The sequence below is a fragment of the Artibeus jamaicensis genome, unplaced genomic scaffold (genome assembly GCF_021234435.1).
Source record: "Artibeus jamaicensis isolate MK-2021 breed Jamaican fruit bat unplaced genomic scaffold, CSHL_Jam_final scaffold_847, whole genome shotgun sequence".
Lineage (NCBI taxonomy): Eukaryota > Metazoa > Chordata > Mammalia > Chiroptera > Phyllostomidae > Artibeus > Artibeus jamaicensis.
This window is the reverse complement of record NW_026522057.1, coordinates 19,514,458-19,529,701: the sequence shown is the minus strand read 5'-3', so window position 1 is coordinate 19,529,701 and position 15,244 is coordinate 19,514,458. Positions and strand designations below refer to the sequence as shown.

General features: G+C 56.1%; 1 protein-coding gene across 1 annotated transcript in view; it reads right to left on the bottom strand.

The window, feature by feature from the left end:
- KIF17 (kinesin family member 17) overlaps positions 1 to 15,244 on the bottom strand; it is a 36,660-nt gene that overhangs the window by 17,549 nt on the left and 3,867 nt on the right. Inside the window, exons 2-6 of the mRNA XM_037140065.2 lie at positions 14,633 to 14,779; positions 13,668 to 13,769; positions 8,476 to 8,665; positions 6,270 to 6,722; positions 351 to 460 (exon numbers count right to left, since the gene is read on the bottom strand). Of these exons, the coding sequence (XP_036995960.2) occupies positions 351 to 460; positions 6,270 to 6,722; positions 8,476 to 8,665; positions 13,668 to 13,769; positions 14,633 to 14,779 (1,002 nt within the window). The remainder of the gene's footprint in view (positions 1 to 350; positions 461 to 6,269; positions 6,723 to 8,475; positions 8,666 to 13,667; positions 13,770 to 14,632; positions 14,780 to 15,244) is intronic.

Sequence of the window (15,244 nt, the reverse complement as noted above, 5' to 3'; positions counted from 1 at the left end):
TCTACCAAGAGGAATGCCTTCTCCGCTTCCACCAATCGACTGCCACCCCTTCTGGCAGTGCTGAGAAGCGAGCGACCGTGTGCCTGTGGACGCCTCCGCAACCCCTTCTGACCCGGATGCACTGGACTCCAGAGTCAGGGACCCGAGTTCCAGTCCCAGCTCCGACTCCCCTCAGCTGTATGACCTTGGGCCAGTCATGACACCTCACCGAGCCCCAGCTTCCGGAGCTCCACAAGGGGGATTGCAGTTCCAGCCCCAAGGCGATGGTTGGGGGAATGCCGCCGCTCTGGAGATTGTCGCCCACCAGGCCCCACTGGCCCACCCATTCTCCCACCTGCTCCAGGTCTCACCTCCCGGATCAGCTGCTTCTCAGCCTCCGTGTCGTGCTGGGTCACAGGCGGGGGCAGCGGCTTCTCCTCAAGCTTGACAGGGTGCAGAAGCACCTGACTGGTTAGCAGGGCTGGGAGGAAAACAGAAATGAGGGGCTGTGGCCGAGGGGGACACTGTTTCAGGAATTAGGCAGCAATCCATAAAGACAGCCACATGCTCATTCAAAAAGACTATAAAGTGTTGAACTTATTTAAAGCACATCTCTAGGTAAAGAGTTAATTTACCCAGTCATTTAAGAAATATTTTGGCCCTGGATGGTATGGCTTAGTGGTTTGAGTGCTGGCCTGTGAACCAAAGGGTCGCTGGTTTGATTCCTAGTCAGGGCACATGCCTGCACTGTGGGCCAAGTCCCCAGTAGGGGGCATGTGAGAAGCAACCACACAATGAGGTTTAAAAAAAAAAGAAAAGAGAAGAAATATTTTGGGGGGCTTCTGGTCAAGAGGGAGGCATAGGTGGACATTCTTTGCACAACCACAGAGAGAATTACAACTAAACCTTGAAACAAATAACACCCAGAATGGTCAGAAAATTGAACTGTACGGAAGCCTGACAATGAAGGATTTAAAGAAGCCGCATTCATCCAGACGGGCTGCAGGGGCCAGAGACAGGCGAGGGGCGAGGAGACACAGTGTGGCACAGAGAGATGGCAGCAGGGGCAGAGAGGGCAGTCCAACATTCACACCTGGTGGGTAAAAATGAGGACGGACACCTTGGGAGCCAGTGATCCCAGGCCAGACCACACAGCCCAGAGTTTCAGTGCCAGGAAGCTAAATTCCCATAACTTCTGGCTGTAAAAACCAGTGGGGGTTGGGACTGAGGAAGAGATGGGAGGATATGCAGGAGACTCTGCTTAAAGGGCCCACACACTTTTAGGAACGTGTGCACACCCACCCACTCTGGGATTCAGCACCAGGACAATAGCTGGGAGGGCACCAGTCACATACAGGGAGTAGGTGAGGTGACTGGAAACAGGGCAAGTGCCGGGCAAACCTTCAGAAACCAGGCAGCAGCACTGTCCCCTCTCCGAGTCCTCCCCTCACACAGAGCCACAAAGTGGTGAAGCAGGTTGCCCCGCCTTATGCTGTTACCTAAGGCCTGCCCCACACAATTTACAGGTGCCTTTTCTACAATAGGCCACGCTACTAAGACAGGGAGTCAAGGTAGCTCTACCTAATACACAGAAACAAACACCGGGAGGCTGCCAAATTGAGGAGACAAAGAAATATGGCCCAAATGAAAGGACAGAATGAAACCCCCCAAAAAGAACTAAACAAAACAGAGGTAACCAATGTATCAGATGAAGAGCTCAAAACACTTTTATCAGGATGCTCAAAGAACCCCTTGAACACAGCAATGGCATAAAAAGGACCCAGGAAGAAATGAAGTTTGCATTAAGTGAAATAAAGAAAAATCTACAGGGAACTGACAGTGGAGGGGACGAAGCCAGGGTTCAAGTCAGTGATTTGGAACACAAGAAAGAAATAAGCATTCAACCAGAGCAGCAAGAAGAAAAAATCGTCCAAAAAAAAAATGAGGATAGTGTAAGAAGCCTCTGGGAGAACTTCAAATGTAACATCATCCAAATCATAGGGATGCCAGAAGGAAAAGAGGAAGAGCAAAAAAACTGTAAAACTTATTTAAAAAAATAATGAAAGAAAACTTCCCCAATTTGCAAAGGAAATAGACATAGAAGTCCAGGAAGCACAGAGAGTCCCAAAAAGTTAGGCCCAAAGAGGACCACACTGAGACACATCATAATTAAAATGCCAAAGCTTCAAGATAAAGAGAGACTCTTAAAGGCAGCAAAAGAAAAGCAGACAGTTGCCTACAAAGGAGTTCCCGTCAGACTGTCAGCTGATTTCTCAACAGAAACTTTGCAGGCAAGAAGGGACTGGCAAGAAGTATTCAAAGTGATGAAAAGCGAGGACCTACATCTAAGATTACCCTACCCAACAAACCTATTGTTTAGAATGGAAGGGCAGATAAAGTGCTTCCCAGACAAGGTAAAGCTTCCCAGACAAGGAGTTCATCATCACCAAGCCCTTATTATATGAAATGTTAAAGGGACTTATTTAAGAAAGAAGATCAGCCCTGGCTGGCGTAGCTCAGTGGATTGAGCACGGGCCTGCAAATCAAAGGGTCACTGGTTCAATTCCCAGTCAGGGCACATGCCTGTTGTAGGCCAGTCCCCAGTGGGGCGGGGGGGGGGGGGGGCATGTGAGAGGCACCACACTGATGTTTCTATCCCTCTCTTTCTCCTTCCCTTCCCCTCTCTCTGAAAGTAAAAATCTTAAAAAAAAAAGATCAAAACTATGAACATTAAAATGGCAACAAATTCACAACTATCAACAACTGAATCTAAAACACAAACTACGCAAACAATCAGAACAGGAATGGAATCAAAGATATAGGGATCATTTGGAGGGTTGTCAGCTGGGAGGGAGAAGAGAGAGAATGGGGGAAAGGGTGCAGGGGTGAAGAAGCATAATTGGTAGGTACAGAATAGAGAGGGGGAGGTGAAGAATAGTATAGGAAAAGGAGAAGCCAAAGAACTTGTATGCACGACCCATGGACATGAACTAAGGGGGGGACTGCTGGAGGGAAGGGGGTATAGGAAAAGGAGAAGCCAAAGAACTTGTATGCACGACCCATGGACATGAACTAAGGGGGGGACTGCTGGAGGGAAGGGGGTACCCAGCGGAGGGGGGTAAAAGGGAAAATTGGGACACCTGTAATAGCATAATCAATAAAACATACTTTTAAAAATAGAAGAAATATTTCTTGAGTACTAGGCACTGGAAATGCTGCATTGAACAAAACAGACAAAGCCCCACCCCCACGAGCTGAGTTGTCAGTTGGGGTGGAAAGGCAAACAAAATAAACATGCAAACGCATGACGTGTTTACAAGGTGGTAAGTTCTAAGGAGAGACAGAAAGCAGGGAGGATGCCCAGGAGTAAGAACTGGGGGGGGGGGGGGGGGGGGCTGCAATTTAAACAGTGGGGAAGGGGGTGACCTCCTAGACCAGGTCAGAGGATAGCAGGGATCTGAGGAAGTGAGGGGCAGAGACGGGAAGGGCAGAGGTCCTGGGGACCGAGAAGGGAGCAGGGAGGGCAGAGGTCCTGAGTAGGCAGGGGCCTGGACGGTCCCAGGAGCAGCCAGGAGGCCAACATGGCTGGAGCAGAGTGACATGCCCCCAGAGCCAGGTGCCAGGCAAGCAGGGACAGCCCCTGTGCCCCAAACCTTCCAGAATGATCCAGACTAGCCCATCCTGAGCCATCTGTCCTGCCCTGGCCCAGGCTATCCCTTCCTCTCCCTCCCACCCGCACAGGCGCCGCCCCTGCATCCCTGCAGGGCGTGCGTGCCTCTCATTTCTAGGGCGACTGTGACATTAAACTTCTCTTTCAATGGCACCGATCTCTCCGTATAACCATCCATCCACCTTTAAAAACGAAGACCCGGACACAAATTATACAGCCCTGCTGGACGTCCACGGGTCAGAGCCATGCAAGTGGAGATGGTGTTTAAAGCCAGGAGACCCGAGAATCCACATTTAGGGTGAGGGAGGAGGGGCAGAGGGCTCCCCTGGGGTAACCCTGCCTTAGGTCAGGGAGCGGGAGGCCTCCTGGGAGGGGAGAGAGAGGTGGGGGGAGAACCAGGACAGAGTGTCCAGGAAGCAAGGGTTTCAGGGAGAAGGGAGGGGCTCAGCTGAGTACAGATGCTGAGGACAAGGCGACGCCTGCCTGACGACAACCCACTGGATGTAACTGCCAGGAGGGGGTCACCCGTGACAAGGGCGGGCTCAGTGGGACGGGGTGCAGCGCCTGCCTGGACTGGGGACAGAGTGAAAACAGAGCAATGGGGGCCAGTGGAAACAGACCACCTTCCACGTTCTGCTCTATGGGGAAGAGAGAAACACGCCAGTAACCAGAGGGGCTCGGGGGTGTGGGCGGTGCAGAGGGCGTCCTGCTCACGGTAAGTACCATGTGGGGGGAACGCACGGGGCTTCGAGCCAGACCCTTGGTTTAAGGCCCGACTACACAGTGCAAGCACCACGTGCCGGCTAACGAGCCTTCTGTGCTGAGCCCACGCATGCGTGGGTCATGTGTCAACCCTCCCAACTGCCTCACAAGGCAGGTGCTGCTATCACTGCCTTCACGTTATGGGTGAGGAACGTGGGGTGCAGAGGGGCTAAGCTGACTGCCCGAGGAGCCGGGGTACAAACCGGCTGTGACTGCTCAGCTCCCAGCCCTCTGCCCTGCCCTGCCCCGGTCATTTCAGCCCCTGCCCCAGAGGCTGCCATGTCTGGGTAGCCACTGGCAGGGCCGCCCCCACTCCTTCCTGGTACCTCTCGCCATCTCCCCCTCTAGGTTCTCCTTACCACCTTTGGGTGTGATGATGAGGGTCAGGGGAGAGGAAGCACAGAAAGAGGAGGAAAGCAGATTGCCAGAGTGGAATCCCATCGCAGTGTCCAAGGCCATTGCCACTCCCACCCCTGGCCATCTCCCACCACCCTACTCAGCAGAAGTGCCAGTATTTGTGGTTCCCCAAACGTACCTTATTATCTTGTGCATCTCTGCCCACAGTGGCCACTCTCATCCTGACAGGGAGACCTGTCATCCCCAAGACTCTGTTCAATTACCAGGTCCCACAGAATGGTCTGCCGGAATGTCCCCCCCCCCCCCACTCTGTCAGGAGACGAGGTGCCCGTGAGGGAAAGCCTGGATCTGAATCATCTCTGTGTCCCCAGTGCCCGGCACAGGTCCACACAGAGGGTACTCGGTGACGTGGATGGACGGTTGTGGGTGGGTGGATGAATAGATGGATGGATGGGTGGGGTGGATGGATAGGTGGGGTGGGGGGTGGATGGATGAATGGGGGGTGGGTGAATAGATGGATGGATGGGTGGTGGGGTGGATGGATGGGTGGGCGGATGGATGGGTGGTGGACAGATGGATGGGTGGGTGGACAGATAGATGGGTAGATGGATGGGTGGTGGACAGATGGATGGGTGGGTGGATAGATAGATGGGTAGATGGATGGGTGGGGGGGTGGACGGATGGGTGGGGGGGTGGATGGATAGGTGGGGTGGGGGGTGGATGGATGAATGGGGGGTGGGTGAATAGATGGATGGATGGGTGGTGGGGTGGATGGATGGGTGGGCAGATAGATAGATGGGTAGATGGATGGGTGGTGGATGGATGGGTGGGTGGATAGATAGATGGGTAGATGGATGGGTGGGGGGGTGGATGGATGGGGAGTGGGTGGATAGGTAGATGGATGGGTGGGGGGGTGGATGCATAGATGGATGGATGGGGGGTGATGGAAGGGTAGGGGTGGATGGGTGTGTGTGTAGAATGGACGGGCCGTGAGGAAGGTGGGTGGAAAGCTGGATGAATGGACAGAAAGACTCAGGCTTTTGTGTGCTCCCTTCCCCAAAGCTTTCTTAGATGAGAAAAAAGTCCTTCAGTTGCAAGAAGCTTGCAGACCTGCACTCTAGGTACAGGTTTCCACTGACGAGCTGAAGGCCAATCGCCTGGGCACAAGTGCTGCTGTCGTAAGGTGCCTGTCTGCAAGTGGGGTGGGACGTGGGGGGTGAGCCACCCAGCTGCTGAGCAGCACAGCATTCGATGCTGCCACAGAGACGGCAGGCAGACAAGGGGGTGACAAGGGAGCAGGCGACAGAGCCCCACCCCCCAGCTGATGGGATAGGACGGGCAGCCGCCGTCTGGGCTGTCACCCACCAGGACCCCTTGCTGTTCCAAAGCTATACTCCTGTGAAGAGAAAGGGCAGGGGCGGCACCTCCACATCTCCCAGGCCGAGCTGGAGGCCGGCCAGCTAAGGGGCCCTTCCTGCCACCTCCTCCCGAGAGGTCCCACCTGACAGGGTGCTGGGGCCCATCTGCTCTGCCAGAATTGCCTTGAGCCTCTTGATCTCCTCCTGGTACTCGCGCAACAGAGCGTCCTTGGGGTCCTCATTGATGTGTGGCTTGTTCTTGATGTTCTTGGCTCGGTTGGCGTAGCGCAGCGTGCTGAGGGACTCGTCGTAGTTGTTGTCCGCGGGTGACAGGCAGGCCACCATCAGTGTCTTGGTGTTGCCGCCCAGGGAGTCCTGCAGCAGCCGCGTCAGCTTCGAGTCGCGGTAGGGGATGTGCTTACAGCGCCCGTCCACCAGGGCCGAGATGACGTTGCCCAGCGCTGACAGCGACAGGTTGATCTTGGTGGCCTCCTTGAGCCGCTCCCCCGTGGCACCGGTCTTGGACTGCCGCTCACTGCCCGCCAGGTCCACCAGGCTCAGCTTGCCTGCCCGGAGGTGGTCCTTGCCCCGCTCATCTGCAGACAGACCAGGCGGTGGGCTGAGGGCCTTTAGACAGCCCCCTGCGGTAAGGGGGCCAGTCAGCAACCAGGCACTAGGTGCGCCCTCCCCACTGGGGGTCTCATTTCACCCCTGAGGGAGATGCTCTTACTGTGCCCATCTTACAGATCAGGAAACTGAGGCTCAGCGGGGCCCACAGGCCCCACAGCTATTAACTTGCCTCAGCCCCCAGGCTGTCTGACCCCAGGAAGCAGGGCCTAGGAGGTCTGCAGTATTCAATGAGAGCAGAAAACCTCTGCGGCTGCCTACAGATTTCTCATGAGGCCAAAGGTGGGGGTGTGGGGATGTGACTGGGTCACCATGGAGTCGTGCCCTTTAATGCAAAAACATTGGCTTTCAACACCCCAGCCAGTCCTGCCTCCTCCTTGCGGTGTGACCTTGGCAGAGCCAGGCACCTCTCTGATCCTCAATTCTCCCATCACCCAAATGGGACTAACAAGAGCTCCCCAGGGGAGCTGGCGGCCGGCAGGAGCAGAGTGAACTGGCGGCACGTTCTCACAGGGCCACCCTCTCCTCTGAGCACGAGCCCTGTCCTGCAGAGACTGGGGGCTGTGCCCTGGGACAGGGCCCCAGCGCTAAGGGTTACAGGAGCCAGGCACCTTCCAGTTGGTAGCAGGGACTCAGTGGACAAATTTTGGAGACACAGACCCGCGGGGGTTCAAGGTGGCTTCCACCCCTCAGCAGCTGGGAAACTCGGGGAAATACCCTGACTCCACGTGACCCTGAGCCCCTGCCTCGCTCTGTGAAGTGGGGACCAAGCCCCGCCCTGGGGGTTGTCTGCGGAAACGGACTGCGTCGGAAGAGCTCGGGGCTGTGCCTGGCCCTAGTGAGTGCTCGCTAAATGGGAGCTTGTTGCTCTTAACACTGTTAATCATTCTTTTCTGTTTTTTGGTCTCTGGACAATGGCGGTTCCAAATGAGAGGAGATGGGGGTGGGGCCAGGGGCTTCCTCCTTCGCTCCCTGGTGGCTGAAACCAGAAATGGCCCAGTTCTGCCCAAGAACATGGGAACCTGAAGTGAAGCGATGAAAGACTTGACTGGTGCCCAGGACAGGCTTGGACACGGGAGGGGCTTGATTCTTTGGGCTATTACCAAACAGAAATGAAGAAAGAAGAAGAAAGGAGAAGAAGAGGAGGAAAAAGAGGAGGAAGAGGAAAGAGTAAAAGGAGGAGGAGAAGGAGGAAGGAGAGACCGGGAACTGCCCTTCTGGGGAGCTCTTTGCAGAATGTGAAGGCACCTTGGTAGGTCTCTGCCCCCTGCTGCAGGGAGCCAAACCTGAGGAAACAACTCTAAATGCAGAAAAGGTTTTGAACTCCAAGACGTTCACCATGGGGTTCTTGACCCTGGAAAACTGGAGTTGACTGTGGCACGTGGCAGAGGACGGGTCTGGAGAGGGCCCTGGGTGACGCGCCGTCCTGCAGCCCCCACCCGTGTTCAGGTGCACTACATGCACAGAACATGCACAGCACACAGTGAGTGCCCGGTGGGGGCCGCCAACATTGCTACTGCTGCTGTCGGGCTGTTTGCCCCAGAAACGGGTCCTAGAAGGGGGCGGGGGGGCTCTCGCGCTTCCTCCAGGCAGCTGCAGCGTCTCTCCCAGGCACAGACGGGCCCCTGAGGTTCCAGGAGGCGAACTGCCTTGGCTACTGGGAGCGGGAACCGGCTCCGATGGCCCAGCCCCCTCCACCCCATCTGGTCCGGCTCCACATACCCACAGCGTAGATCTCGATGCTGATGGTGAAGATGGAGTGGGAGCGCGAGGAGTCCTTGTTCATCAGTGTGTAGCCGACCGAGCGGTTCTTCCAGCCTGTCTCCATGATGCGCTCACACTGGGCCACGCTGTGCACTGTGTGCATGGACAACCCCTTCACGTACACGCCCCTCTCCGGGTGCTCCTTCAGCTGCAGGCAGGAGGTGCAGGAGGGACCAGTGGGCCAGGGGTCCCAGAGGGAAGGGCCCCACTCAGACCACCTTTGTGCTCCTGCAGGCCTGATTAGCACCCCAAATACCCCAGGAGGTAGAGTTTGCTGCAGGTGGAGCCAGCCTCAAGCCCACCCCTGCCTGTTGCTTTGTGGGACCTGGGGGCCCTGTGGGACTTAATCTCTGTAAGCCTCAGTTTCCCCATCTGTAAAATGGGTATGAGATACCTCTCTCCTGAAGAGATGGCGAGGACTCAGTAAACAGACCCGCCCATACAGTGCTCAGCACAGTGCCTGGCACGTGGCAAGGGCTGCATGATGCCAGCTGCTGTCCTCACCGTTGTGCCCACTACTATGAAGGTGCCTTTCGGTTTGGAGGTGTTGGCTCCCCAGGGCTGCCACTGCAGTCACCCACGGGCTCCAAGTGCTCCTTCTCTGCCTGTCAACGCAGCTCTGTACCTCTCTGCTAGGCTCCAGGGCCATGGGAATGTCCCTGGAACCTTGGGTCGTGGTGGGTGAGGTGCCATGTGCTGCCCAGAACTCCTGATGGCCCACCGCTCCAGCGGGCTCTCGGCGCAGTGGCAGTGAGTGAATTATTTATCTGATTGCTCCCCCCTCACTTTCCAGGCAGCCAAGTAGTTGTGTTGCTGACACAGAGCTGTGAAATGCAATATTTTTCAAGTGTGAGAAGAAATACAACTACTCTGGCAAGAGCAGAGTGAACAGGACAAAAGTCTCTTGTCTGCTGGTCAGAGCCACCCGAGGATGCAAAGCTCTGTTCTGGGCAGCTTCAGGGCACCAGGCGGGGCTGGGCCCCTGCGGCACTGCGGTGGGGGGGGGGGGGAGGGGAGCACAGGCTTGGCCTCTCTGCGGAAGTGCAGGGAAACAGCCAGAGCCAGCCTGGAGGACTCGGCTTCATGGTGTGGGTAAGTAACCATGGCCCTAAAGGGTTAAGTGGCTTGCTGAAGGTCACACAGTTATTAGTGGCAGGGCATCAATGAGGTCACAGACAGTAGAAGGGTCCAAAGGGAAGGACTGGAGAAAGGATGGAGAATCCTGCAGTAGCTAAAGCTTGAAATGACAAGGGGCTGACCTTGACCTAGGAGGTCAAGGAGCTATGAAGCAGCTTCAAGCAGCTATGAAGAAGGAACAAAGAACAGCAGCAGGAGGCCCTGCACACGGAGCCTGGGGTGAAGCCAGCTGGATGCCTCAGCAGCACTTGGTGGCTTCATTCACACCCACTTGTGTGCCTGAGAGCTTTAAAAAAAAAATGATTCCAGAAAGAGAGAAACATCGACTGGTTGCCTCCCACATGTGACACGCACCCCAACTGGGAACTGAACCCACAACCTAGGTATGTGCCCCGACCAGGAATCAAACTCACGACCTTTTGATGCAGGGGACGATGCCCCAACCAACCAAGCCACACTGGCTGGGCCAAGAGGGGCTGTTTTTGATCACTGCTACACTCCCTGGAAGAACCTAAAAGGCTCCCTGGCACATAGTAGGTCTGGGTGAGTGAGCAGCTGGCTGCCCCAGGGCTTCAGAAAGAAGACCGTTCCGACTTAGTCAGACAGGCCAGGGACGGAAACCTGCTTCTGTCACTCGCTACTTGGGGAAGTCAATTTGCCTCTCTCGGCCTCGGTTTCCTCATCTGCAAAACGAGGATAATAAATCCTATTTCTCACAACTACTATGAGGATCAAGAAGGGAGCTAAAAGTTCGGGGAGTCCTTGCAGGGGGCTCAGTGAGCACAGGTCATGAAGAGGGTGAGGACAATCCATCTCTCATGAGCAGAATGTAGAGGTTGCCCCCCACGCCAAGTTTAGACCCAGGAAAGCTTGCGCCCCACCTCGTGATCCCTGGCTCCCTCCACCCCTTCCCTGACCTTGCCACCCCCACCCACCACAGAGCTGGGGAGGCACAGAGTGCCAGCCACCCGTTGTGCCCTGTTCCTTGGTAACTGCTCCTCTGGCTACGAGGCCACACAGTTGCCATGACAACCATCAGGGATGTGGCATGGCAGGGGCTGGCACACAGGAAGGAAATGTCCATCCTGATCTAGAGCCAGGAAATGCCCCCTGGAGGAGCAGGTGCTGACACTCTGCTGGGACCCCAGGTACCAGGCCCAAAGGAGAGGCCCTTGAGGGCCCCCCTCCACTGCCCAGTGCTGAGCGGGGTTCCATGACGGTTGATGGTTTTGAGGGGGGGAGGAATAACTGTGTTTCCCAAAAGCTCTCACTGGCCTTAGCTGATCCAATAACTGATTCCCAAGGGGCAGGCCCTACGCTGTGCCGTGTGGCCTGACTGCTTGCATCCACATCAGGTCCCCACCCTTTACTTGACTGTCTTTAGGCTAGTCTTACCCAGGTGCAGTGAGCCTCAGTTTCCCCGTCTGTAATAAAGGGTACGAACAGTGCCCCCTGCTAAGGCTGCTGTGAGGTTTACACGAGAGGCCGTCTGACCCCATCTGAAGCTCGGCACACCCTGGGAGTGCATCTGGCACTGGCAGCCCCCAGACAGCCTGGCCCACCAAACCTGAGGTCCCTGGCCCAGCTGGGGCGAGTGCCAGCCCTCGGCCCCTCAGGGCCAGGTTGACTGAGCTGTTCCAGGGGCCAGAGTATTGAGGAAGGGGAGGGGGTCCCCTGCTGTCCCAGTGTGAGTTGGTCCGGGGACCCTGATCCCGAAAGCTGGCCTTTAGGGACTGACACGTGGGTGCCACTCTGTGCCTTCCCCATCCTGTCTGGGGGCTGAGGTGCGAGTCAGCTGCTGCAGCTCCTGGAGACGGGAGAAAGACTGCAGGTGGGCGGTGGCGGCTCCTGCACTGAACCGCAAGGCACTGCTGTGTTCAGGAGAAAGCAGAGGAAGGGGTGGGGGCAGGTGCTGGTCTGGGTGGGAGGAGGGAGAGGGACGGGGAGGAAATTCACACCAGCCTGGACCTGCTGCAGCCTGTGGCCTGCCACCCAGTGAGTTTTTGTTGAATGAGTGAATCAGCATGTCCCTCCTTCAACTGGAACCTCATTTCTGCCTTCTTATTGTCCAGGCGTTTCCTATATAGCTGACCCCCAGATACTGGGAGGAAAGCACCTGACCACTGAGATCGCACAAGTTCAGGTACAACAACTAGTGGTTTGCTCAGTGACCTTGGCTAAGTCCCTTCCTCTCCAGAGGACTCAGTTTCTTCACTTGTACCAGGAAAAGGTTGGGTTAGAAACTCTCTAAGGATCTTTCCAGCTCATGTTCTTAAGGATTTTTTACGACATGACAGGTACAAATGTGTTTTTCAAAATAGTGGCTCCTGGAAGCTTGAGTTGTCCCACTGGGGCATGGAGTGGTCACCAGTCAGAGTGGGACTCACAGGCCCTCAAGTGAAACAGGGCAAGTGGGGGGTTAGGAGGCAAGTAGAAAGCGCTGCAGCTGAGCAGAGAGGCATCCCGCCCCCACACGAGGGACTCCAGTGTCCCGCCCAGTCTGGAGGACAGGGAGCGTCCCGAGGGTTGGGAGGGGTTCTGCTCCCACCCCACCCCACCCCATGTCTGTCAAGGTGTGTGGCCTGGGGAGAGTTAAGCAGTTCAGGTCATAGAAAATGTCCAACCCTGACTCTGTGACCTCCTGGCCCAGTGACCTTCTTTCCCAGACTAGTTTTCAACCTGTAACCTGGGAATCTCCATAGCAACACCCCAGGCTGATGCTCATTAGTGACTGACATTCCCCCAACTCGGGCATTCTGACTCCGACGGAGGTGGGCCAACCTCTGACACTGGTCATGGGCCTTTTGGACCTCCGGTTTGTTGTTTGGCCAGACGAGAAGCACCAGCCACCAGCGTCTGCCCCCACTGGCCTCTCCTCCTGGGACCTGACCAGGCCCACTCAGCATTTAAAGGGTCCCAGGGAGGACATGTAATCAAAGCCTCACATTACAATGAAGGTCCAAGGGTCCTGGTGGCCTCGCCACCAACTATCCAGTCCTGCTAGGTCACTTGAGCCTGCCAGGCTCCCCAAGGGATCAGCCAAGTCCTGCCCATCTGGACAGGCCCCTCAAAGCACCTCGTCCTGCTCGCGAGCCAGGTGCTTGTGGTGCTCTTTCGTCCTGGTTCTAGCCTCCTGGGAGGCTCAGGGCAATTGACAACCACGTGCCCATCAGTCCCGACTCCTCCCCGCTGGGTTCCCACTGTGCAACCGCCGGTCATATCGCTGCCGTTCTCAGAACCCCCATGGCCTGAAATAGCCTGCTCGCCGGGCACCGCGCACCTGCCACGAAGCCCCCTTCGTTACCCTCTTGAATCTCATGGTGACTCTGTGAGGTCACATTACTGGTCCTCAGGCCCACCCACAGCAGACCCCTTTTTCAAAGGAAATGAGGTCCCCAAATTTAAGCCCAGCAGGAACTGTAAAATGGGATATTTGACATTCAGGACCTTGGAAGCCAGATAGACCTGAGTTGAAATCCAAGTTCGGCCACCTACTTCTGTGGGAGACCTGGGCCAGTTGATTAACCTCTCTAAACCGCCCTCCCCACACCAGTAAACCGGGGAAAGTAGTATCTGCCTGACGAGGTCACTGTACTGAATGGGATAATGTGTGTAAAGCAGTCAGTGAACAGTGCGTTCTCAGTCAATGACAACCGTTATTACCTTCTTTTCAGCTTGAAGGCTCTTAGAGATTTGCAAAATAATGTCTTAGAAATGGAGCCCTTTCTTCAAATGATATCTACTGCAAAAGCCCATCTATTTCAGTAGATGTAGGTGGCATTACCCCAGGAAAGGTCCAGCCCCCCACATGCAGTAGAGGTAGGCCCATTAACCCCTCTCCTGTGTCATGGACTCGGAGGATACTCTCAAATTCGAGTTCACAATTCCCTCTGTAGTCTGAACCAGCACCTGTGCCCTCAGGATACCTTTCCCGTATCTCTCAGAAACCACCACCTGATGCCAACCTTCCCTCTTCTCCAGCCCCCACCTGCCTACGCCAGGTCTGCGCCCACCTCCAGCTTCTGCTTGGTGTCCGCCCCCAGCAGGTCACGAACATCTTCGTTGTAGATCTCCAGGTAGGCGGCCCGGACCAAGAACTTGGTATTCTCCGCGCACTGCAGGGCATGGGCAGAGGGAGCAAAGGTCGACACCTGAGCACCTGCTGCCAGCCCTGCCCCTGCCATCTGAGCCCGCTGCACCCAGATCACGGCGACTCGGGCTTGGGGGAGGTCAGGCTTCCCAGAATGGCATATTCTCATGTTGCTGTTGTCTAGTGCTGTCCCTACAGGCCTCAGAGGAAAAGAAATGGGAGAGGCTTCCCCGTTGTTCAGGTAAAGTGAAGCCGCAGGTGAGACCTGGACCAAGCACTGGCCCTGGGCTGATCCCTGGCAGCACTCTCTCCTGTGGGTCACCAGGTGAGTCCCAGGTGCAAAGGCAGTGGCCTCTGCAGCTGACCAGCATCCCAGCGCCCACTTAGCCATTCCCCAGCTGCAGGAATCTCTGCGAATCGCCACAAATGTCTCCAGGGCACTTCTTACCAGCAGCCTGGACAATGGGTGACTGGTTTTGACCCAGCCCACAGGGGCTCCGAGTCCCATCTTCCCCATCTCGAACACCGGGATGATAGTTACCTCTCGGGCCGGGGTGGGATAATAAAGGGCTTTGCACAAGGCTAGGTCTGTAGCAACCGCTCAATAAAAAGGGAAGCTGATCATCACAACCACTTCTCAAGGTCATGGTTTCCAAACAAAATGTTAAAACACAAAAATGGCAGGAGAAAAACATGGAACAGTGGGGGATCCTTTTTTCAATTTTAAGTCCTTCTCCCATCACCTTTCAGACTCTGATTGCATGGCGCAGTCGGACAGATGTGTTCCGGGACCACTCATGGTAGTGGCTGGGAAGCCTGCAGGCCCCAAGCCCCGGCCCTGCGTCTTCCCTCCAGGAGGCCCTTCCCCTCCCTCCAGACCTCGAGTACCTGGACGCTCTCAAAAACATGCTCAAAGGCCCTGGGGATGATGCCTCTCTGGGAGGGCGGGTCCGGCAGGCCCTGCATGGTGAAGGACTTCCCGCTGCCTGTCTGGCCGTAGGCAAAGATGGTGCCGTTGTAGCCCTCAGTGACGCCCTGCGTGGAAGGACCAAAAGGCCAGTGCTCAGCTGACTCAACACAGCCAGGCGCAGGCCCAGGCCCAGGGCTGCGGAGCTGTCCTACCTCGAAAACTCAGGGCCCCTGCTGGGTCTCCCATCCTGCTGTCCCTGGGCTGGGGGTGGGCAGGTGGAGATGAATACCAGCTCTGTCCTCAAGGAACTCACCGCCTGGTGGGGCAGGAGACTGTCCCCGTGTGTGGTGAAGAGCGTGTGTCCTGGAGCCTAGCCCCCTGCATTCAAGCCAGTCTCCACCCTTCACTGACTGTGTGCCCATGGGTGGTTCTTACCCAGGCACAGCGAGCATCAGTTTCCTCTGAAATAAAGGGGCGGAGCAGCACCTCCACCGAGGCTGTTGTGAGGTTTACCAAGAACTCCTGCACGCGCTGGGCACGAGGGGAGCTGGCGGGCAGCCAGCCGAGCTCACTGACTGTCTGCCAGGATT